The sequence below is a fragment of the Littorina saxatilis genome, linkage group LG6 (genome assembly GCF_037325665.1).
Source record: "Littorina saxatilis isolate snail1 linkage group LG6, US_GU_Lsax_2.0, whole genome shotgun sequence".
In the NCBI taxonomy this organism is placed as follows: domain Eukaryota; kingdom Metazoa; phylum Mollusca; class Gastropoda; order Littorinimorpha; family Littorinidae; genus Littorina; species Littorina saxatilis.
The window spans coordinates 31,082,716-31,107,169 of NC_090250.1; the positions used below are offsets into that span (position 1 = coordinate 31,082,716).

The 24,454-nt window shown below is 39.0% G+C and overlaps 2 protein-coding genes across 2 annotated transcripts in view; both read right to left on the minus strand.

Annotated features, from left to right (window-relative positions):
- Nucleotides 1–12,147, minus strand: LOC138968989 (uncharacterized). The gene is made up of 4 exons (XM_070341674.1): nucleotides 11,441–12,147; nucleotides 9,819–10,114; nucleotides 9,342–9,390; nucleotides 1–3,407 (listed from the first exon to the last, which is right to left on the minus strand). The coding sequence occupies exons 1-4, from the start codon at nucleotides 11,814–11,816 to the stop codon at nucleotides 1,501–1,503; spliced, it is 2,628 nt and encodes an 875-aa protein (XP_070197775.1). The 5' UTR covers nucleotides 11,817–12,147; the 3' UTR covers nucleotides 1–1,500.
- A 6,977-nt stretch (nucleotides 12,148–19,124) lies between these two features.
- LOC138968990 (cytoplasmic FMR1-interacting protein-like) overlaps nucleotides 19,125–24,454 on the minus strand; it is a 32,412-nt gene continuing 27,082 nt past the window's right edge. Inside the window, exon 27 of the mRNA XM_070341675.1 lies at nucleotides 19,125–24,226. Coding sequence (XP_070197776.1) covers nucleotides 24,059–24,226 — 168 coding nt within the window. The 3' untranslated portion in view covers nucleotides 19,125–24,058. The remainder of the gene's footprint in view (nucleotides 24,227–24,454) is intronic.

Genomic DNA, 24,454 nt, shown 5'->3' on the forward strand with positions numbered 1-24,454 from the left:
AAAAACGGACTAAGTACCAGAATAGAGATACAATGATCTACCATACATGCTACCCTGCATCAAAATTCTGAAAAAAAAGCATTTGGATTAAATTCTGCAACTATAATTTAGTATAAAATAACATAACATAAAAAATGTCAAAACACTCTGAACACGAAAGTCATAAACAATTCCATATGAGTGCCTAAATCGTCACCCTGACAACAGAAGCAACTTTTAATTTGATAAAAACAAAACCAAACAAGTCGCGTGAAGCGATATAAAAACATTTAGTCAAGCTGTCGGCATCAAAGTAACAGATTAACATTAAAAAAACAGTCATCGCCAAGACTATATTAAAATAGTCTCGACTAACCACACCCAAACTGACGGAGACGGGTCACGCTCGTCTCCGCGTAGTGTGCGAACACAGTACTTATTTAACCTATTTTCTGTAATTCTGAGCACATATTTAGAGTATACATGACATACGTATATATTTTTGAATTCAGGAGAAACTGAGCAATACGATTCAATCATTTTTAAATCTGTTAGTGAAAATTCGATTTTAATGACAACTTTAATGAGCAAACTAATTAACTAATTTTTACGCTGCCAAGCTGAAATTCAATCCCATAGTTCGGACTTTGTCAAAGATTGCTTGACCAAAATTTCAATCAATTTGATTGAAAAATGAGGGCGTAACAGTGCTGCCTCAACTTTCACAAATGGCCGGATATGACGTCATCAAAGACATTTATTAAAAAAACGAAAAAAACATGTGGGGATATCATACCCCAGGAACTCTCAAGTGAAATTTCATGAAGATCGGTCCAGTAGTTTTCTCTGAAAACTTGACAAAATGTAAAAACAAAAAACATCATGAACAATTGTAAGGCAAACCATGAAGAGAATACCTCTACATGTTGCTATAAAATCAGAACGCATTGCACTAGTTTGAACATCACACATGCTGCAAAAGTCGCATACTGACAAGATATGAATGATACTGATGTTATCAACATGATAACTGACTAGATTGCATTGCTGAAAGTGTGAGAATGTTTGTCAGACTTGCACCAAGTGCACAGCTGGTATAGGCTACTATTAAGACTCACGATAGTTTCTCATGAGTGTGAACTGGTATGCTTGTGTCTTTCTTGCTATTGCTATATCACTATTGCTGCTGAGACACAGAAAGTGGGGTTTTTTTACCATTTTTTTCTCTCATCGGCTTTGCAAATTTGTCACCTGCTCAAGTCTCTTTGACAAATTTTTATGACAAAGGCAACTTCAGAACTTGTAAAAAACAAATTTTTAAATTAAAAAAAGTGTAATCCCCATTCAAAAGCTCTTTCCTGCTTGAATTTTGACACAGTCTCCGAGTTAGACATGGGTTTCTGCATGAATTTAAATACAAATTTATATTTTCTAACAAACTTTTTTCAGAACTCTAAAGCAGGCCATCTAGTAGATTTTCTCCATAACATCTGGTAATGACGCAGCTGAAGCTTCTCCAGTCTAAACTTTCTTGAGAATCAAACACCAGTTGGCATGATCATAGAATGAATCCACAATCTCCACTCCCCTGATGTTCTGTGCGACAAGACTGACAAGCTCTCCTTCGCGAAAGACATGGTAAAAGCGACAAAGGTCCGTGTTTATGGCATCATCCTTCTCGCAAACAATGGATGAAAACGTTTCATTGTGATTAGAAGCATAGGAGGCCTCTTCAAGGCCTTTTGATTTTCTGGCTGCATTCTTCTTTGTTCCTCCCACCACTGCAAGCTGAGTATCACAGTTTCTTGTTAAATGCAGATGTGCATTTGCTGCTGGTTGCAAGATGTCCCCTGCAGACTTCCTCACTGAAGCGTCTTGATATGTGACATGACTCTGGTATGAAGTAATAGTATTATTTGAAACTTCAGTTTCAGCAGAAGAAAAACTGGAAAGTACCTTTGAATTACAGGCTACATCATCCAAGAATGCATTTTCTGTTGCTTCGTCTGCAGGCAGACTACTCTGCGGAAACTCACGGATTTGAAAGTGTTCCGGTGGGAATGATTGTGAGATGCATGGCACAAAGTAGGGTGCTAGATGTTTACCATTCTCTTGTTTGCTCTTTGTGAAGATGCTTTTCAGACCATCTTTGATCATGTATAAAACATTTTTGGGCGAGTCTTCTGAAAGATCCGGGTTGGCTAGTGATGGAGTCTGAGGAGCTTTTTCGTCAAAACTCAAATCAACAATACTGAGATCATCCTCAAAGGTACATTGATGATCTGCGTCCTCAAGGTTACCTGCGTGTTCGGTGTCCTGTACTTTCTCCTGCTGTGAGTCCCAAAATTCTCCACTCACCCTTGAACAATACACACTTTTCCCATTCTGTTTCTGATGATTACTTTCTCTCCTATCATGCAGATCTCTCTCAATCTCACACAAGTTCACATTTGGGGGGTCATGCGCTAGCGAAAGAGAATCAAAGTCATTTTTATTCAACCCATTCTGACCCTGCTCAGGACTGCTGATAGCAGAAATGTCGTCTGCTGATTGCACATACTTTTGCTTCTCTTTTGAAGCTGCCACTGAAAAAGGCCAAATCTTCTTTAATGTTGCAGATATGGAAGACTGTGCAGTCTTCAGAAGACAGATTCCTGCCTTTTCTGGTTTGTCCTGTGTGAAAGACTGTGCAGCACTGGCCAAAGAAGTTTCATTCCCATTCATTTCTACTTGGACTGATTCATGAGAAACAGCTTCAGTCGAATCTTGCTGAGTGTACTCCTCTGATATGAAAACATCATCACCATTCAGACTGCTCCCGTCAAGGCTATCAAGCATGCCTGGTTCTTCAAAAGACCCAGGTGAACTGGTCTGTCTGGGTGTGTTGTCAGACGAACGCAGTTTTCTCATATTTTCTGAAGACTTGTTCTTTGGCAGCAAAGTTTCCCATGGTTCCTGGCTGAGGCTGGTGATGTATGACTCCACCTTTTGGCATTCTCTGATCAGCGCCTCGCCCTTGGCCAGCTGTTGTTCCACGTGACACCGACCCGAAACACTGCCTCGACACCTGAACTTTTCACCAGAAGAATGAGAGCCTTTGTTTGCGAAAGATAGTCTAAAGGTTCCATTACTGGTTGATGTTCCCTGTATCTGCTGCTCCTTAACTTCTGGCCAGTCGTGTTTCCCTGCAGGTAAGGATTCCAAAGGATTGAGCTGTCCATTCATGCCAGAAGCTGCATTTAGCTGAGTGTCTGTGCGGGAATTGGCATTCAGGCGGCCATTGGAGTGGGAATCTGTCTTCATATCCTGCAGCTGGCATGCTGGGCAAGGTGTGATTTCTTCATCGCTGAGAGAACTGCCAGTGGAACTGGTGCTGAGCCGATCTGAGTCCGACAGCGAAGAAAGGCGGGGTCGTCTTCGGCTTGATTCTGAAAGCACACAAAGTTAAGAGTTATTTGATGTGCTGAATCCAAAAGAACTGGGCATATTAAGTTGCACTCCTTTCAGGGCTTTAACCATATCGTGAACATTTCTGACCATAACACTGTAAGGGAAAAAAACCCAGTGACCAGTGCCTTACTGGTTTTCCTTTGCCCAAATTGAAGTCCAATAGTTATTGAGTTTCAAGGTGTTTTGGTGCATGGCATATCTTTCATTTACCCATCAGTTTGCTACATCAAAAAACAAGAAAGGTATGTTATATAGGAATGTACCTGTGACAAAACAAAACGTTACAATCAATTTTTTTGGTGTTAAACACATAACGTTTTGTTTTGTCACAATTAAATGTTACTATAACATACCTTTCTTGTTTTTTTATTGTTAATTTTGGAACATTGGCAGTCTATTTGTTTTTTGATTTCTATCAGCTTGCTAGTTTTGTAGACTGACATGAAGAGAACTAAAGATTCAAAGTTGAGGTCTGTACAGAGGCGTCTCACAATAAGGTGACTTTGAGAGTAAAAATCTCAGGGACGCAGAAGAAGAAGAGATCTGTGTGGAAAAACTGTGGACTGTGTGGAGTAAACATGTGTGTTGAATTTTTCATAAAGATTGTTTACACAGGATTAACTGAAAATCAATCATATAAATGGACTCCCGCAGACAATTCCAGCATCAATCACTGGCAGCTGAAAACAAACTCCTAAAGATAGCTGGCCAATGACCTCAGGCACACTAGATATAATGAAAGATTGAAACACAAAGCACTCTAAAAAATGTGAGTTGTTGGCCAAATTAAACTGTTGTTTTTCTCTTCATCTCACTTTTGCTGCCTGCCAGCAACTCATGCTTTGCCTTTTGTGAATACTTTTAATTCCACAGATCGAGGCCCCACAAAAAAAAAACCGAATTGATGTGATAGTCAACATTCAACAGGGCTCCCAAACTGTGTATCTTACACTCTTTAGAAGCCAGGGATCATTTGTCGACAAGGAATACTTTTCGAAAGCAAGAATATGAATCTCCTTATCTTTGGACCGACTTTAAAGTTGCCCCTTTTCATTAAACGACCCACTATATATACTAAAGTTGCTGGTCCCTGGACCCTGTAGGTGGAGTGTCTGTGGGGTGACGGCTTCACAATGCACTATGCACTCAAACTTACACAAAAATTGTTTTAACAAAATTCCTTCCACGTGAAGGTGAGTGTATTTAACAGACATGGGATTCAGAAAAAGTGATAATTAAGGAAAAAGAAGGTGGGGGTCTGGGGGCCGCAGAAGGCCCCCAGTAGGGTCCAGGGGCGACGCCCCTGGTCGGGGTCTGGGGGCTTCGCCCCCAGAAGCTGAATGTTTTTAGTGTTTTAGACATACAAAAATGGCCCTGAAATGCATATTTCAGCTAAATCATAGCCCCCCCCCCCTTTCTCTTCCTTCCCATGTTTCTCAAATTAATTTTACGCTAAGACTCAAAATAAGGAGGAGAAAGAGAGAGAGAGAGAGAGAGAGAGAGAGAGAGAGAGAGAGAGAGAGAGAGAGAGAGAGAGAGAGAGAGAGAGAGAGAGAGAGAGAGAGAGAGAGAGAGAGAGAGAGAGGCGGGGGGTGGGTGGTGGCGTGTGATGGTGTGGTTTCAATGTTCTTACCTTGTCGGTGCCAAACGACCCCAGTGACTGATTACCCGACTGGGTTTTCAGGATAGTCAGGTGCTTGTTGCTTTTCAAGTGGCTTTTGAGGGCAGTCTTTCCATTGGAGCCGTAGTTGATAACATTAACATCGTTGCACAAAGTGCACTGAGCTTTTCCCGGCAAGTTGATTTTAGCAAAAGCATCGCCAACTTTCAGTTTCACGTCTTGTGTCTTCTGGCCTTTCTCGTCTTTCCAGCTCAATGATACAACTTCATCGAGCCAGTCGAATCTCCAGAGATTTTTCTTGTACTTCTGCTGGTCAATTTCCCGGGCTAGAACGGTTTCGTCTCGCTTTAGCTTCCTCATCATTTTGGCAGGTGGCTCGAAGCGATATAAAAATGGCACCGAATCATTTTCATACGGTATGCTTATACTGAATCCCCGATAGCTACGTTGAAACGGTGACTGTAGGAGACAAAGAGCGCGTTCCCATACGGATCGACCAGCAACAGTCTGACCGTTTTAGGAACCAACCGTTCAAGAATAGTATGGAATGGAGCGTCGCGATCAGCGGACCGGCCGAAAAACTTGGGTCTATACCTACATATACGCCAAAATTTTCTCAGCGGATTTGCACGAATCTCAAGAATGATCCCTGGAGCCTAAACATTTACGGAATTCCGTAAATTTACGGAAGAATCCCATGTCTGATTCAAGTCAAAAACTGCTGCTGAACACACACACAAATACAGTGATCAAGTACAATACCCATACAAACTTTAACTGTTGTCACAGTACCATTGGTTCTATGCAAACAATTTGTAACTAATTACTGGGGCAAACGACCTGGACTAATCTTATTACTGCCATATTATCACGACAGAGCTTCAGGTCCATAGTTAAGACCAATTAAACCACTATTATAGCACCATATAATATCAGCCTGTTACCCCCCAGTCATCACACCTAAACTCACACTATATTACATGTACCAGCATTATATCTGTCCATGCCTCATGTCAGCCTGCACTCACTGATCTCTCTCTCTCTCTCTCTCTCACTCTCTTTATATCTAAGTCTTATTATTGCTTTACACCCAGTTTTGTACACTATCTTATGATTTACAATGTTTCTATATAACGCGCTTTCTGTACACAAACTTATATGTTCTACCATTAATTATGTTTTATGTCATGATTTTTAACTTTTTAAACTTTTTTGTTAAGTAGTTGCAGTAAAATAGATTAGTCCCTCCTTAGGGCGAGGGCCAGATGCAACAAAGCATATCTATGCTTAATCTTGTTACCCTCGAAAAATAAAGTTTTGTCATTATCATTGTATATAGCTATTCTGATGGACACGTGGGGGAATTCGGGGGCTGTGATTGGATGGTCTCTTCCGATCATCAAAGCATAACGCTACGGAAGTCGGCCATTTTTGCCAATATCCAAAAGCATATTGGCAATAACAAAGACGCATGGTTCCGGTTTACCCATCTGTACCACCCGATGTTTTAATCGACAACAGCATACACTGACAACTTGAAATTCTTCTCGGGAATGTTTTTCAGCCTAAATGTCGATAGCATACCCTTTTCTGCTAACTTCCCGATGAAACAGGACTAAATCAATTATTTTCTGTCCCTAAACACCACAAAATGCCCAAAGTCGAAAGATGTAGTACAAACAGGGGAGTAAAACGGAACAGCCGTTTTTGTGTGCCTGTGTCAGTTGCCGACTGACACAAACTTTCGCATTCGGCTTTTCTTATCTCGTAACTCCACACTAAATACCCCACTAATACCCACACATGTTGGCTTTGTACTTAGAATCATGTCGCCAGTATCAGCACTAAGTGCCTGAAACTGCACATACAGTCACAAAGGGGCATTCTCTCAATCTTTCATTGCTGCTGACTTTATCAATCTTAAAATGACAGTACTTCATAAATGTTTTCTCTCAGGAGTTGAATGACATTTCTGTGTATAGATCTATAAACTGTGATAGTACAGTGGAACCCCCCCCCCCCCCCACACACACACACACTTTTAAGAACTCTAAAAATCTGAGAAAATCATGTCTTAAAAAAGGAGGGAGTCTTAAAATTAAAGGGGTAAATTCACAGAGGTTATGAACAGGAAATCTAAAAAAACAAGGTCTTGAAAGAGAGGGAGTCTTAAATTGGGGGGGGGGGGGGGGATAAGGGAGGTTCCATTGTACTGAATATTTTCTCTCAGGTACGTCTTCAGAAAATGTCTTAATTCATCTAAAGCATTTTTTTCCTTGAGGGATAGAGATTTGATTTTTGTTTTAAAAGCACCAAAACTAATCTATGTTTTCATATCATCTCCCACAAATAAATCCTCTCCCAATGTCATATTCATGTCACACCTCTTGCTCTGCCTTTAATTAAGCCCAGCGGTGTTCCCAGGCCTGGCCTTTGTTCAGTGACGCATACTTTTTGACCTGACATAATGATTTGACCCCTGGTCAGCCAACTGTCCGATAGTTTTGACATACATGTATGAGATTGTTTGGGCAATTTTCCTACTCAGTGGACAAAGCCAGAACATTTGGACACATAATTTCAATCCAGGTCCATTACTGACCTTTTGTCCTCCGAAGCTGGCAACAACACTTAAAGCCGATGAATTTATCTGATTAAATAAATTACTATTGATTCCTTGGCCATATTGTACAACCGATTTTCAAGTCAAATACAGTGGAACCTCCCTTCTTCAAAGACCCCCCAATTTAAGACTCCCTCCCTTTTAGACCCGGTTTTCTCAGACTTTCTGTTCATTAAACCTCTGCAAAGATACCCCCATTTTAAGACTCCCTCCTTCTTAAGACCTGATTTTTGCAGGTTTTGGGAGGTCTTAAAAAGGGAGAAGTCTTAAAATGGGGGGGGGGGGGGGTCCAGTTTTCACAACTGACCCAAAATTAATTCACCCCTAAAAATGACATGCAGGCTAGGCATTATTACACATGCATGGTCAGGATATAATCATCAAGCTGAACATTGATATTTCCTGAACTGATTATCAAAATTGCTGCTTCGGATTCAGCTGTGTGGCAATTATTTACTGTCGGCGAGGACCCATCCTCAATTCAACGGATGGACAAATAGCACTCATTTAGAGTGGGCAAGTTTCAATTACATACCCTACAGCTATTGAATAAATCTGCCATCAATAAGAAAGCCACACCTGCTCATAGCATTCCCTCACTGAAACACCTTAGGGAAATAATTAAATTGAGCAATTGTTTGCTTACTGCTTGTAAGAATATTTTGTAGTGCAACATTTTTCTCCTATAGTGTCAACATGTAAAGGAAAACATCTGTCATAATTATTCTTTACTTATTATTTTTCATCTACCATATATAATATAATATATTTGAGTGGGGGAAAGTTGAGGGCAAAGGTAGGGGGGCCTGGTACTGTTAACTCAGTTGGTAGTTGCTAGAGCACTGAACTTGCGATCATAACAAATTCTAGCCTGTCCCATTTATATCTCCCTTTTAATCTAGATTAAATGGACTGACTTGCATGGTGCCTACTTTCCATGACAATAAAACAAAATATTCTCTTCAGCAACACATCTTTCATACTAAGGTTGTGTACAAAAGTGAACATGTTTGCATGCATGCATGCAGCTAGCTTTTTTTTTTAACCATTAAAATAAGCCAGTGCATATAATGACTTAGAATCATATCTCTTCAACTCCTAGGACGCTAGTGTTATGGCTATGTAGGCCACAGGTGTACATGTCAATCATGCCCACAAGACTGTCAAAGTAATTGCCTCCAATTCTTGACAAACGATGCAGGTGGTCAGATCTTTTATTAGATAAGGCTTGTCATTGATGTTGAACATCGACATTGGTCACAGTTGACTTGTTTTCACTGCAATAACGAACTTCCTCCCCACTATTGCATTTGCAAACAGCAAAGGCTGTACGTAGCCTGCAAACATCGAGTCTAGATAAAATCAATGAGCGAGGAAAAAATGCAATTTAAAATCAACCTTTCATAAAGAAACAAATTTTAAAAAATGTGCTTGTAAATTGTTATTTACATTTCTGAAACTCTACAGTAGTCTACTTTCAAACTTTTTTATCAAAGGAAAACCCCATTCACACATCTTACGGGAATGATCTGTTGTATTCTGTTCAATTTGTCAAAATACTCAAATGTTTTGAATTGTGAAAATAAAACTCTATTATATACTTTAATACTACTTGCAACAGTTGAATTTTGTCTTTTAAAGTACAACTGAAGGGGGTAAAATACACACCTGATGTTTTGGGTTTGTGCCAAGGCACCAGTATGTCCTGGCTGTCAAACTGTGGAAACATACACACAATCAGAAAGTTCAAATTTAACTAGAGCAGTTTTTTTTTCTCAGGGATATTCATCCCACAGAGAAACATGCTGACATTACACAATAAAGTCTCAGATACAGAAACTGTCTGCGCTACAAAACGAAACACATGCACAGCTGCATCTGATGGTTAAAAAAACAAACAAAAACCACCATATTCTTTTTAAATAGAATAATGTTAAAACTTTTCAAGGAAAAAGTTTTGAACTGGAGTTCAGCTAAAAAGTGCTTTTGCTAGACTAAGCAGAAGATGGATTTACAAGGAAGATAGCACAGCTAGGTTCATAAGGTTTGAATGTGAACACACAATCCCATCAAAGTGGACTTTTCATTATTTTTTATTTTCATTCTCTTTCACATAAATAACAGACTTTTTCACTTGACACTTACCTTTCTGTACTTCTGCTCAAAGGCCCAGACATACACCATGACGAGGCCTCCTGGGCGAACAATGCGTGTCAACTCTCGCAGCGCCTGCAGCCTTCTCTCTTTGGTGCAAAAATGATGGATGACTCCGATTGAAATGGCTGCATCAAAGAGGTCATCTCTGTAGGGCAATTGTAAGTTGTCGGCAGAGAGAACTTCAAAACCTTTCAGTGAAGCAGAATTGAGAAAAGGAAGGCAGATGTCTGAGCCAATCTTGAATGCAGATGGGTTGATTTGTAGATAGCGACCATTACCACATCCTGAAACACAGAGACACAAAAACATGACATGAAATTACATGACAACTTAAATCTCAGATAAAAAGCTCTACATGTTCACAAGATGCGTTGACTATTTGTGATTTTTAGATAGTGACCATGACCGCATCCTGCTACACAGAACGACACACATACACAAAAACATTTCGTGAAAGTACATGACAACTTAAATCTCAGATTAATAGGCTCTACATGTTCACAAAATGCGTTGACTATTTGTGATTTGTAGATAGCGACCATTACCGCATCCTACAACACAGAGAGACACATATACACAAAAACATGACATGAAATTACATGACAACTCAATTTAAGTCTCAGATAATAGGCTCTAACAGTAACATGTTCACAAGATGCGTTGACTATTTGTGACTGTGAATGTCATCATCCACCTTCTGTTTCTTTATATATATTTGTGTTCATACTATATGTGTATCTGTCTGTGAGTAGTATTAGTAATGTGTGTGCACACAGGCGTGCTTGTGTCCTTGACTGCCTTATAGGGACCATGAAGCAATACAGTGGTACCTGTCCCTCCCGAGAAAGGACACCTCTTGTCCCTTTGTCTGTAAACTTCCCTAAAATATACCTGACTGGAGGTCATCAAAACCTAGCAGTGTGTAAAGTTTAAAAGGTATAGATTCAATAACATCTGAGAAAACCTCAACGCTAAGTTTTTTCATCCATGCACAAAGGCCGGTCAGCCTAACATTGTTCATTAGTAAGACTCTTCTGATTGCTAAGGCGAGTAAAAAAAACCAAACACTAACGTAATCCCTGTCGTAAAGACAGTGGCCTCTCATGACAGGTACCAACCATGTGATTCATGAAATTTAAAGCATTTTTCTAATGCAACTGCACTGGAACATTACAATCCTGACATAATGATAATCACTGAAGATGCCTTATGTTGATGGAGATCATGTGAACATTCAAATTCAATCAGAGATATAACTTTTCTCTCTCTTTCACACTTTTGTCTGATCTTCTCTTGAAGTACAGATTCCTGGAGATTTTTGAATAATATTTTACATCTATGCTTGTCATATATAAATTAATATAAGTTGAAGCAAACTGACAGTAGACAAATGAAAAACAGATGTATAACCCCCCAAAAAACAATACCTACCAAACGCAGCCAATACATGTCAATAAAACATTGAAATAACCTTAAGTGTATAAGTCACGTATAACATCTGCAAAAAATAAAAACATTAAAAAAACATAAGCCACACAATATAAAAACAATGATAAAGTATTGAAGAAAAAAATGAACTACTGTCTCAAAGTACTGAACAAAAAACTTACCAACATCTGCAACAAGAGAACCTGGTTCCAGTGATGCAAGAAAGTCTTTCACCCGAGGCCATGTTTTCTGCTTCAAGTCTTGTATATGTGGCGCAATCTGATCATACACCCTCTGCACATGCACAGCCTCCAGTGTAGCACTTTCTGAAATCTCCTCTTGACTTCTTACTGTTTTCCCTGCCTCTTTTGTCCTACCATTTTGTACCCTTTGAACATTTTTTTTAATCGTTGTCTGGCTCACATTACCTTCTTTTCTGGTTTCCTTTTCAATGTCTGTTCTATTTTGGTAAATAACGTTCTTGAACGATTTTTGTGGTATGCAGCTTCCAACTGTTTTGCTGAGCAGAGTTTGTCTGTTTTTTGCTGTTTTGTCCATTGGGCCTGGCTGTTTGAAAGAAATGTGTGTCTGGAGTAAGGCGATCTGTTTTCACAATCAGCTGCTCTCCACCCAGCCCTCCTAGTAGCGGTGCAGCGTGCGAATGACGTTGACGGGAGGCAGATCATGCCGGACACGTCATTTGATATCATCAGAAAGAACAAATCCGATGCATATAAGGTATTGACTAGCGCTAAAACAGTGTTTAGCATGACAAAAGTATATTAAGCTGTAATGAGATTTCTGTCTGACTGTGCTTGTTGCTGTGGCAACAAAAAGAGGTGTGTAATCATCTTGGTGTCTGGTGCTGCCAGGTCCTATTCTTGTCACCTGATCCACCTTTTTGTCATTAGCTTCTTCTTCCTGAAACACACACACACACACACACACACACACACACACACACACACACACATGGTGATTATAATTATTTTGGTAAACTTGTTATGGTATCACTAACTTAATAAGAATTGTGTTTCTTTCACTGATGAAGAAATCAACACATTCTGAATTCTGATTAAAAAAAAAAGAAGATCTGGTTTAATAAAAGAGGCTAAAAAAAAGAAAAAAAGTGACAGCAGGACTAAAAAGTGCCGACAGGGAAATAATGAACAAAACAAAAACATTTCAGATCCCCTATCATCAGCATGCTGACATTTATCACAGAGAATGGCAATTACTTTGGTGAAACGACATCTTAGAAAAAAACATATTTTGCTGTTAGAGATGCTGACTAAGCTCTTTCTTTCTTCTCTTTACAGCAACAACAACAACAGAACCTCAGTCATGACTAGATCTGTATGCAGAGTTTCACAGGCCCCATACCTCCTGCAGTGGTCTGTCAATTAGCAGTAAATCCGACATGGCACAGGGCAAAGCCCATAGAAACAAAGCACATTTTGCCATTTTCCAACACAATTACAATCCTATTTCCTGCTGTCTACAAGCTGGAAATGACACTGGAAACCGGTTTTTATTCCTCGAACCCTGGATTTTCTGTGGGCCCCTTTATGGCCATTCTTTTGTGACACCCACATATTCCTAGAACAATTATTTCAAAAAAGGCAATCTCAACCTTTCTTGAACTTCAAAGGGTTGTATATGCAACAGTATTACTGATCCAGGAGATGTGTGCATGCATAGTAAATGCAGAATGTAAACATGTGTCAAAATTTAATTTTCTGTGAAAAACTGACAAGAAAATGTGGGCGATCATTTGGAGGCAAAGTCAGTCAAACAGGAATGGGTTTGGGCTAAATTAATACCTAAATAAAAAATCTGCCATGTGAACATAAAGGTTCACAAGAGCATATTACCCAATATTGATGGACTGTGTGATGATATCTTCTGCTATGGTCTGTTGAGACTGATTTGTTTGTTTATTTGTTGCTTAACGTCCAGCCGACTACGCAGAGCCATATCAGGACGAGGAAGGGGGGGATGAAGGGGGCCACTTGTCAAGCGATTCCTGTTTACAAATGCACTAACCCATTACTTGTGTCCCAGCAGGCTTTAGTAAAACTAAATTAATACCTACTGGAAGATTACCAGTTTCCAGTATGTTAAAATAGGCTTAACCTATCTACTGCTGGACTTACATCAGAACACTAACAGATTAAACTATACATGAATCGCGAGACAAGCGGCAAGAGAAGAGATTTTTGGAAAACATACAGGTGAATGAGCAAGAAGGCAGAAAAAAGAAAAGAATTCATGAAGAAAAAGAGAGCATGACAGGAAAGAGGAACCAAAAATCTACCTAACAGCAAACTAGAAAGCTCCTGCGGTTCCAAAAACAGGAGGGGCTTTTAATTTCATAACCGCAGTGCCCCACTGCGGGATGAGACTGATATCAAAATCGAGACCGGAGGAATCAGACCCTTTCACAATAGTGAATGCCATAACATAACAGCACTGACAGACCCTATCACAATAGCAGCTCTCTACAACTCACAGGTGTCTGACCCAACAGCCATGAAACATTTGAGCTATAAATAGCTCATGCTCAAGACCTGCAGACAACTCTGTAGGGCGGCTGCTGTGAAAGGGGGACAAGTGCATCACCCTGTCACATTAGCATAATTAATTTGAAGGGGGAAAAGGCGAAATCCACCTCTAGATAATAAAATGTTATCGGACAACGGGTGAAATCATATTTGCAGCAATGCATTCTTTCAGGCAACAATGAATCCACTGCACATCCATTTAGCTTTAGCTAAAGTGCTTTAAAGCTAGGGAGTTTAAACGAATCTGATGTGGCTTGCATTGAGATTTGAAGTGACTTTTTCTAATCCTGGACAGTATAGACCTCACATTTCTTATGCAGAAAATAATTTGCAAAAGATTTGAAGGAGTTTCAAAACCTGATTCATCTGACCCAGGGCTGCATGTTACAGGATCTTTCAATTTCCTATTGATGACCTAAGCTGGTAGAAAAATGACCCCCCCAAAAAATCAAATTTCTTCAGTTTGAGAAAATTGACACACGTGAACCAAACATCTGACTTCAAATTTCTGTCTGCAAATTACTGCAATGCAAATTCTACATTGTTGAATTTAACTGAGTTTTGACATTATGTTTGGGCCTTAATTGCCCTCTTAATTATAATGGTAAACAAGTAAAATAAAACTTGAACATTGCACTGATATTTTTTTTTATTGTGTATTCTTTTATATAACATAACCAGCCGCATAAAGCGGTATATAAAAACAGCCTGAAACTAAAATATCAACATTAAAAAACAGCCAACACTGAGACTACACATATACAGTGGTGTGGTGGTAAGACATCGGCCTCCTAATCGGAAGGTCATGTGTTCGAATCCCGGTCGCTGCCGCCTGGTGGGTTAAAAGTGATTTTTCCGATCTCCCAGGTCAACTTATGTGCAGACCTGCTAGTGACTTAACCCCCTTCGTGTGTACACGCAAGCACAAGACTAAGTGCGCACAGAAAAGATCCTGTAATCCATGTTCGAGTTCGGTGGGTTAAAGAAACACGAAAATACCCAGCATGCTTCCCCCGAAATATAGAGTGCTGTCCCTTCTGCGCCGAGCGACTGCATTTCAGGGCTCTCTCATATTTTTGTACTGTGCGCCTTAGTCGCCTTGTGGTGAGATATGTGCACGATATAAATTCTCGTATTATTATTATTATTATTATTATTATTATTATATATATACAAAGGCTTCGCTAGCCAAGCCTGAAGACTGAGATGAGCCCAGCTAGCTATAGTCTTCTGGGAAACATGCGAACGTAGTGCCTGACTGACCTATTTAATGTATTTTCTTTCATTGTGAGCACATTTTCAGAGTAAACATGGCATATCTATTATATTCTTAGTTTCACTTTCAGGAATTGATAAAGAACAAGATTTTTTGATCGATTACTAAAATCTTAATTTTAATTAGAATTTTTTTTTAATGAACAAATTCATTGATTAATTCTTAAGTTTCCAAGCTGAAATGCAATCCCATAGTCCTGGCTATGTCGACGATTGCTTGACCAAAATTTCAATCAATTTAACTCTATCAAAATGAGGGGGAAAATCATCAGAGGACATCATCTGGAAGAATTTGTATGTAAAGTTTCCTGAAAATTGCCCAGTCAAATAGTTTTCTCGGAATAGCTCTACACATGTACACTCACACCACCCCCTTCGTCTCAATTCCCAGTCTATGACTATGTTAAAACATTTAGTTAAAACTTGACTTTATGTATTGTAATCTCAAGAGCACAGTCTTAATCAGAATACAAAGTAAATAGAAGTAAAAGTAAAGATAAGAAAAGAACTACCTCAAATCATACTGCACAAGTTATGACTAAAAAAAATTGTAAACAAATGAAGCAGGTTTACAACTTTTCTTTCTCAGGGCAATGTCCTGGCTCATTTTTCTTTGAATGGTTTTTGCAAATGTGTGTTTTTGTGCGTTTTGTTTCTGCTGTTTAAAAAAAAAAGTCCCTTGTTTTGTATAATTTCTTAAAGGTACTGAACTTGTCAAATCCAGGTGCACGGAGCCCCTGGGGCTTTTAGTCATACCTCAGGCAGCTATCCATTAGAAGAACTACCAAGTCTCATTGACTTGCACCCAAAGAGTCAAGAACTGCGATTTTTTTACGAATTAATTTCGTACTCGGACCCGGCTGGTCTTGACCTATTTTTGGATCTAAATTTAGATCAGGTAGATCACCACATCATGCACAAAAAGACACGTCACTAGCAAACTTTGAAACTATGTCAGACGTCATCATGAGTTTGTGTAAAACAAAATCGAGGCCGGAATCACTCAGTTGAATCGAACTCCGACCAAACACCAAGTAATAACTAGGTTAATTTATGCACTCGCGTGAACAAGAAACTGTCGAGCTTCACAGATGTCGTCGTTGGGTAGTTTTGGGTTTGTTTTACTATCATAGGAGGATTTTTGAACTGTAAATGCACTCAGCTGCAACAAAAACGCAAAACGAAGGCTGTGAGCTGCACTGTGCCTTTAAGCAGTCCTCCTTGTTGGCTTCAACCCCCCCCCATCATGGGCCAATGTTTTCCATCTCCACTAAAAATAAATGAAGCAGCGGCATCAGCAATTTATTATTACTGAATAAAGGAGCACTTAGTGCACAATGACCCAATTTAAAAAAAGTAGGCAATATAACATAGCAACATCGAAAAAAACAGCACACCGGACAAACTGGGTCAAGCTGGCCTATCTGAAACGCTGGAAATCCCCCCTTCAAACAATTTCCCAAACGAGAAAAGCTGACACGGAAAATTAAGTTCATGTTAGTCAGAATGGGTCGTTTGTTACGAGCCTAAGAAGTAACGGACAGAAACGATAACAAAGCCGAAGCAGCACAAATCTACAGCATGCATGATGGAGAACAATGCATACACGACTGCTACTGTGCTTGTCGCTGCAACCGTGTCCGTGGATGCAACCATGCAGTCATTGATCAAGAGAGAAAACAAAGTTAAATAGTGAACATAAAGAAGCAATTTTAAACATAACAACAACAAAATCTGTGTCTTATTTCTTTGATCGGTTGTTTACGATGAGTTAAATAAAAATAAAATAAAAAGAGAAGATAAACCGGGAAACCTACCTTTCCATGCTCACATTCACCCAGTGCCTTGCCACCTCCGGGTCTGTCGTCTGCCTGTGGTGGTCATGTGACAAAGGGAGCAGTCATTGCATTAGATTTGTTTTACTATTTTAAAACAAAAGATTATTTGTCATATATATGCCCAACATGCGTCCACAATTAAAAAGCGCATGTCTACACTTCTTTGTTTTATTCTCATTCAATCATTTCCAATGTTTATATATGCAGAAAACGAGATGTAAATAAGTACAGATTTACCTGCAAAGTGCATTTTATCTATTGACACAAAACTATCAAAAAAGACAAATCGATCGAAAGTAATCTTTCTTTCTTTCTTTGAGTTGTGTGCATGTTGTCTGCGTGCGTATGTGTGAGACAAACAAAGAAAGAGGGGCACACAGAGGCAGATAAAAAGAGAGAACGAGAGAGAATGAATTTCTCTCTAGTCTTCTTCTGTTCTTCTGCGTTCGTGGGCTGAAACTCCCACGTACACTCGTGTTTTTTTGCACGATTGGAATTTTACGTGTATGACCGTTTTTTACCCCGCCATTTAGGCAGCCATACGCCGTTTTCGGAGAAAGCATGCTGGGTATTTTTGTGTTTCTATAACCCACCGAACTCTGACATGGATTACAGGATCTTTTTCGTGCGCACTTGGTCTTGTGCTTGCGTGTACACACGAGGGTGTTCGGACACCGAGGAGAGTCTGCACACAAAGTTGACCCTGAGAAATAAATCTCTTGCCGAACGTGGGGACGAACTCACGCTGACAGCAGCCAACTGGATACAAATCCAGCGCGCTACCGACTGAACTACATCCCCGCCCCTCTCTTTCAAGTGAGTGTGCATGTGTGTGTGAGAGAGTGAGAGTGAGGTATATACAGACAACGCCGCTTAACTCGAACTCGCTTAACTCGATTTTCCGGATACGTCGAAGTGAACCATTGGTCCCGGCCAGCAACCTTCTTGTTATCACTAAATTTCCTTCACTTACCTCGACTTTGGATAGCTCGATTTTCTGCTTAACTCGATCTCATGCCCAGGTTCCACCTTATTTTCATCACATCGGTTAGCTCGATCTCCCACTTTTTTATCTCCATATGACGTCAAACGAGAAGTGACGCACAAATGTAAACGTCATAAGATTATGTCGCAAACAAAACATGGAAAATGTGACCCTCCACCACGAAATGAGCCGCACGTCACCTCGCGTGGTTCTGCGCTAGGCTTAAGGGTCACCTTAGTCACAGGCTTATAACTCAAACAGTTTTCACTCTTTTTAAAAACGAGTTTCACCACTGGATTGAGAATAAAAAACTCTTCAGGAAAATGTAAAAAATATGAAAATCATGCAAAGGTGACATATGCGACTCATTCCGTGGTGGAGGGTCACAAATAGTTCTCAGAGGGAGAGATGGATGGATTGTTTAATTGTATAACCAGTGAATTGGTTTTTACAATGGTAAAACAAAAGAAAATGTACAAAAGCAGCATTTCACGTAATCAAATCAAAAGTATATACATGATATTACACTGACTTGATCGTTGATCGTAACAATTTTTGACAGATGCCTGCTAATAAAGTCAGCATACAAGCACATACAAACACACACGCACACACAAACCGTCACACACACAAACACGCACACACATGCCGCACGTAAATACGTACATATAAATATATACACCATACAAGCAGATTTGCACACATCATCAAAAAAGCCCCAAGAGCCTGCTGAGAGCTGTCCTGTAGATAGACTACGCTGCTTACCTCGATTTTTCGGATACGTCGTGAACCATTGGTCCCTGCCACCAGCCTTCTTTATATCACTAAAAATCTTTCACTTACCTTGACTTCGGATAGCTCGAAGTCTTCCTTTGAAAAATCGAGCTATCCGTCGTGTTGGATAACACGAACTTCGCATACCTCGAACTCTTTGGGGGGGCCCCGACGAGATCGAGTTCAGCGGCGTTGTCTGTATAGAGATATCGTGACAGAGGACAATGGCACTGGCAGTTCTTTATTTTAGGAGAGTAAGGAGACAGAGAGAGGTGTACGATGAAGAAGAAAAGTGGACAACAGCGAAGAGGGAGAAGAAACAAGAGAAGGGAATTGAAAGAAATGAAATGCTGATGATGGGGAAGAGAAAATGTTAACGATGTGTATCTCGATTGTTTATCAGATCATGATAAATAAAAACAAAATAACACAATATTTCTTTTTTTATTTGATTTTAAAATTCAAGACAATACAAGTAAACATGAAAAGCTGTGTAAAACATTTACCACTGACATTTAAACAGAACATCAGGTGTTATATAAAATGAATTATTAACAAACAGGTCACACAAAATGCTTATTCAAGTTTCACAAAAATGGATCTCTAAAATACAACCTTTCTATTTAATTAAATTACTGGTCTTGTATGGTTTATTTTTGACAACTGCCATCCCTCATATAAACGTTTTCAAGACGCTTGATCAGACGCACACACAGACATATTCAGGTGCTCCAGTGTAGGCACACACACCCATCCACCCACACACGTGCGTGAGAATTCAGGCACAAATACAGGTGCACACACACACATGCGAAAAATTAGCAACTTATCAAATGTTCACATATAAGTATGTGAAGAGCACTTACAACAGACAGTGGTCTTTGAGAAGAATTAACATGATCAAAATGATAGATTTAAAATAAATAAATAAATAAGACAAAACAAAAAATAAACAAATAGAACTGAAAAGTTCCACCTTCTGTTTCAAGTACCAAGTGCTTCTTCAAACACTCATCTGCAGGACGGTCTGTTCACAGTTTGCCTTGAAATAAAATACAATGTTATATGTTTTTGCCTTTTAAAACAAAATAAACCTAACATTTGTCATTGCACTTTTGAGCCACTAACTTTAATTAGACATATCGAACTATACCACATCAAAATTTAAATATATATGTCAAAAGTTATCCACACTGATTATATTATGTATAAACCTATGTCATCCATTCATACATGTGAAAAGTAAACAAAGGGTTACATGAATTCAATCACACCAAACACATGTTCATGTGCTGGAACATGTGCTGTACTTAAAAAAAAGTCTCCACATTCTTCCCGTCTTTCTTTCTTTCTTTATTTGGTGTTTAACGTCGTTTTCAACCACGAAGGGTTATATCGCGACGGGGAAAGGGGGAAGATGGGATAGAGCCACTTGTCAATTGTTTCTTGTTCACAAAAGCACTAATCACAAATTTGCTCCAGGGGCTTGCAACGTAGTACATACAATATATTACCTTACTGGGAGAATGCAAGTTTCCAGTACAAAGGACTTAACATTTCTTACATACTGCTTGACTAAAATCTTTACAAACTTTGACTATATTCTATACAAGAAACACTTAACAAGGGTAAAAGGAGAAACAGAATCTGTTAGTCGCCTCTTACGACATGCTGGGGAGCATCGGGTAAATTCTTTCTCGTCCCAACCAATATAGGACTCCCCCTAGCCCGCGGGGGGTTTCTTCCTGTCTGTCTTTTGCACACACACACACACACACACACACACACACACACACACACACACACACACACACACACACACACACACACACACACACACACACACACACTCTCTCTCTCTCTCTCTCATAGCCTTAAATCTTAATCTTTGTAAAATAAAGTTCAATTCAATTCAATTCATATCTCTCTCTCTCTATCTCAAGGGAACACCACTGGTTCATAAAAACACATGACTACACCATGCAAATAATGGGTATTAATAGATATAGCAGTTGGTGTTTTTTTAACAAGCCAAATCAACATCAAAAGAAAAAGATGACCAATAAAGGTTACGAAACTGAATTTTGCTCCGTAGCTCACTGATCTTGTGACAAACATGTTTTTTTGAGATCCTCCTCTCCCATTTGTTCTAATATTATCTTTACACTGTACATCCATCTCCCTTTTTCATGATTGTGTATCAACGTCATAATTCTACACATTATCTTCTTTTTTATTTAGGCGTTTGAGAACCACATTCTCAACCCCACAATTTGGATTTCCTCAAGATTACCCAAGGTCAGGTCAGCTTAGACTTTTTAGTCCTATGGAATCCAGATACAAAACTGTGGGGATCTATGGAAGTAAGCTTACAGAAATTCAGGTTGCTTTTCCCATAAACCCCTGGTGAAAGCAGAAGATGAAATCCAGAAACTAGCAACAAACAGGTTCACAAACCAGACGCATTTTCCTCAGCATTACACACCCTGCCCTGAAAAGTGATGCCAAGTCAGAATATTCATCAACATGGTTGTTACAATTTTTCTTTTAATTCTACTGATGTTTTCTCTTTTCTCAGACTAACATGTTACAAACCCTGATTTCAGTTAAAGATATACTGTATAGAGCACCACACTCTACACTCTCATTACTGCAAATAAAAACAAGAGGGCTGTTGACATACATAATGATTGCGTGAAAATTTGATTGAAAAAATTGCAAAAACCCTGGGAACACAATTTGTTTGTAGATACCAAGTTAAAAAAATCAAATACAAGGCCATAACATGCAAAAAACATTTGGTACTTATGATACATTGCCCTTGTTAGAATGTGTAACCCCCCCTTAATGCACATGATGACAACTATCAAGAACTTAAGTGACATGATTTCAAGTGCAACACTTCAATCTGTTAATAGTGCAGTAAGAATACTGAAACGGTTTTCAAATGACACTTTCATTTTCTTGAGATTCTCCATACAATAAAAGTGACTACAACATAGCAAAAATCAAACATGACTGTGTAAAATGCATGCAGCATGTTTCTTTATGGAGTATGAGTTAGTGAAAACCTTGACTGCTTTGTGTGTGTGTGTGCTATGGGAGAATGTCCTTCACCACAATTTCAACACATAAGGACCTTAGTTGATTATCATCTGTCACAAATGAATAAATACATAACTACATGTATTGTTCCCTTACATTTGTATTCCTGGCTAAAATTTTGACAACCCTCATTCATATCTTGTGCTGCTGATTGAATCAATACCACGCTACCTTCCATGAAAGAAAAAACCTTGGGACAAACCAAAAGTGTCCCTAAACTGCAGGTGTCCTTTCATGATAAGTACATTTTGATCAAGTTAACAAACAACAACAGTCAGGGTCCTCACATGGGAGGTGTCCTCTTATTGAAGAAGCCTCACATTGCAACCCCCACTGTGGATTTTGTTTCTTACCTCTCACTATAATGAACACACACCAAATGCCTGAATAAATTAAAAGCTGTGCTGAACTTTTCACCTTCCTTGCAGTTAAATCATTGCTCTACAATTTCACCGTTGGTTCTTAGGCATCAATGGCCTACAAAAAAGGCAGGTGACAGAGTTTCAGCCATGAGGTTTCACCAAATAAGCTGCAGTTAACAACACAACGCAAATGAAAGTAACACAACAATGTGTTGGTAAGATGAAACTAAGATGATGAGGTACAACTGCCCTTTACTCAATTTTAAGTTACCTCCTTTAACACATGGAAGGGGCACATTTTGATCAAGGGAATAACTTATAGAAAACGGGTACAAGAGATGACTAGCAATCATGGCTGTTATCTTCCAAATGCACATTCATATACTGATAATCATTAAAACAAAAACAATCATTACATATAATTTCCCACTTCTGCATCAATCACCACCAGGGCAGAATATGTGTAGGATCCTTGTAGTGGGTATACTAAAAGTACTGACACAAGTGTATAATTCAACACAAATTTTAACTCATTAGAAAACAAGCATGCTTCTACATTCAAAGCAAAACACAAGTCAATGATTACATGAAGCACTCATTGTGCACAAACACAACATAAAAATGGCTTAATGCAGCCTGGCAAGCAAAACTAGTTTGTTGGAGTTGATGCAAAGAAACAGATAAACAGATGTGTACATACATCACTGTGTGGTAGTCACTACTTTACTATTCTGCCATCACATGTCTATGATCAAATGCAAATGTGCATGTAAAAAATAAACACATTTGTAACTACAGCAAATCATATTCATAAGAAAAAAAAATACCAGTAACAAAATGGCAAGCAATGCTTTTTTTTTCCATGTACTCATTCCTTTGATGAGACTGTCTCTTTTGCAAAAACAAAACAAAAACGATTAAAAAACAAACAAAAGAAACCGCAAACACAACAACACAAAAACGGGGTAAAAATTAAAGGATTGTTCATTTCAATTATCGGTATATCATTCATTCACTTTGTTCAATTCCACAAAAAGTAAATCATTCAATAACAACACAATTTCTGCTTTGTTGGAGCAGCTAACAAGTAACTTATTAAAAAAGGATTTGTCTGGGACAACGGGCAAGTATTTTGTCAAGACAATGTATAGGAGAAACATTCTGGTCAGATCATTTGCAAAACACACATTGGTCAGTTGCACTGTCACTAAGCTAGTCTCCAAACATGGAACTTGGTCACATACCTCTCAGCTCCTTAACCACTACTTTTTTTTTAATAAAAAACAAGAATTGTAGGTCATTGGAATGTTTAATTATTGACAAAACAAAACGTTACAATAATAAAACATTTAGTCAATAATAAAACGTTCCAGTAACCTACAATTCTCAATTTTTGATTGTGAATTTTGGAACGTTAGCAGTCTTTCTGTTTTTGGATCACTACTTTTCTGGTCTTGTGTCATGGAGAACACTGGTGAGGAGGAACAAGGTTGCAACTGAGCCAAGGGATGGAACCACCTTCACACTGGTCTGTAAACATGTACAGTAAATTACAGTCAAACAGGCAGGCCTCGAGTACATCAAAATGCATGCAGGTAAGTTGATTAATGTAATCACTTTTTCATGTATTCAAGATTCCCTGAACTCTTTCTTTGCCAAAGAAATGCATCGGTTTTCATGTCAAAAAATGATACACAACACAGATTTGTAAAAAATAATTAAAGGTTTCACTGAACACTCAAAATGGAGTACTTCTGTCATCAACAATGAAATAAATCATTTCATTTTGATCTGTTCTCAAGTAACTTCGTCTTGCAGACGGAACAAAAGTCACTGACTGGCTCCCAAATCTGACGAACTGCGTGTTTAAGAGTTCCCACGGAAACTGTTTAGCTGACTAAATGCTGGTGGCCAACGACTGATGGATGGGGGGAGGGAAGCAGCGGACATGCTCCACTGGCATGCTTTCCGCGTCACTGGTCTTCATGTATTTGTTGAGCACAGAGAAGATCTGATTGTTGAGGATCTGAAACTTGCGGATTCGATCCACCATCTTCTTCAGGGGCTGTAAACAAGGAGAAAGTAAAATCGTCATGTTTTGACTAAGTGGTATGAGGCTCCTGGTACAGAGAACTTTAAGGTACGGAAGTGACGAGAAACCTCAGAGATTTACAAACATTTATTTTCCTTATGAAACTCTGCTCTTTGCTCTTACCTACACCAAAGTTTGGATGGTGCTTGAAAATCAGAATAACATTAACAAAATGACAACAAAGCTAGACTCAGATACTTC

Excerpts from the sequence above, each read along its gene's own strand:
- LOC138968989 (XM_070341674.1), bottom strand. The coding sequence starts at position 11,816 with ATGGACAAAACAGCAAAAAACAGACAAACTCTGCTCAGCAAAACAGTT. Across the intron at positions 10,115-11,440 it reads TTCTCTTGTTGCAGATGTTG|GATGTGGTAATGGTCGCTAT; the intron begins GTAAGTTTTTTG and ends TCTGTGTTTCAG. Across the intron at positions 3,408-9,341 it reads GCACAAACCCAAAACATCAG|AATCAAGCCGAAGACGACCC; the intron begins GTGTGTATTTTA and ends GTGTGCTTTCAG.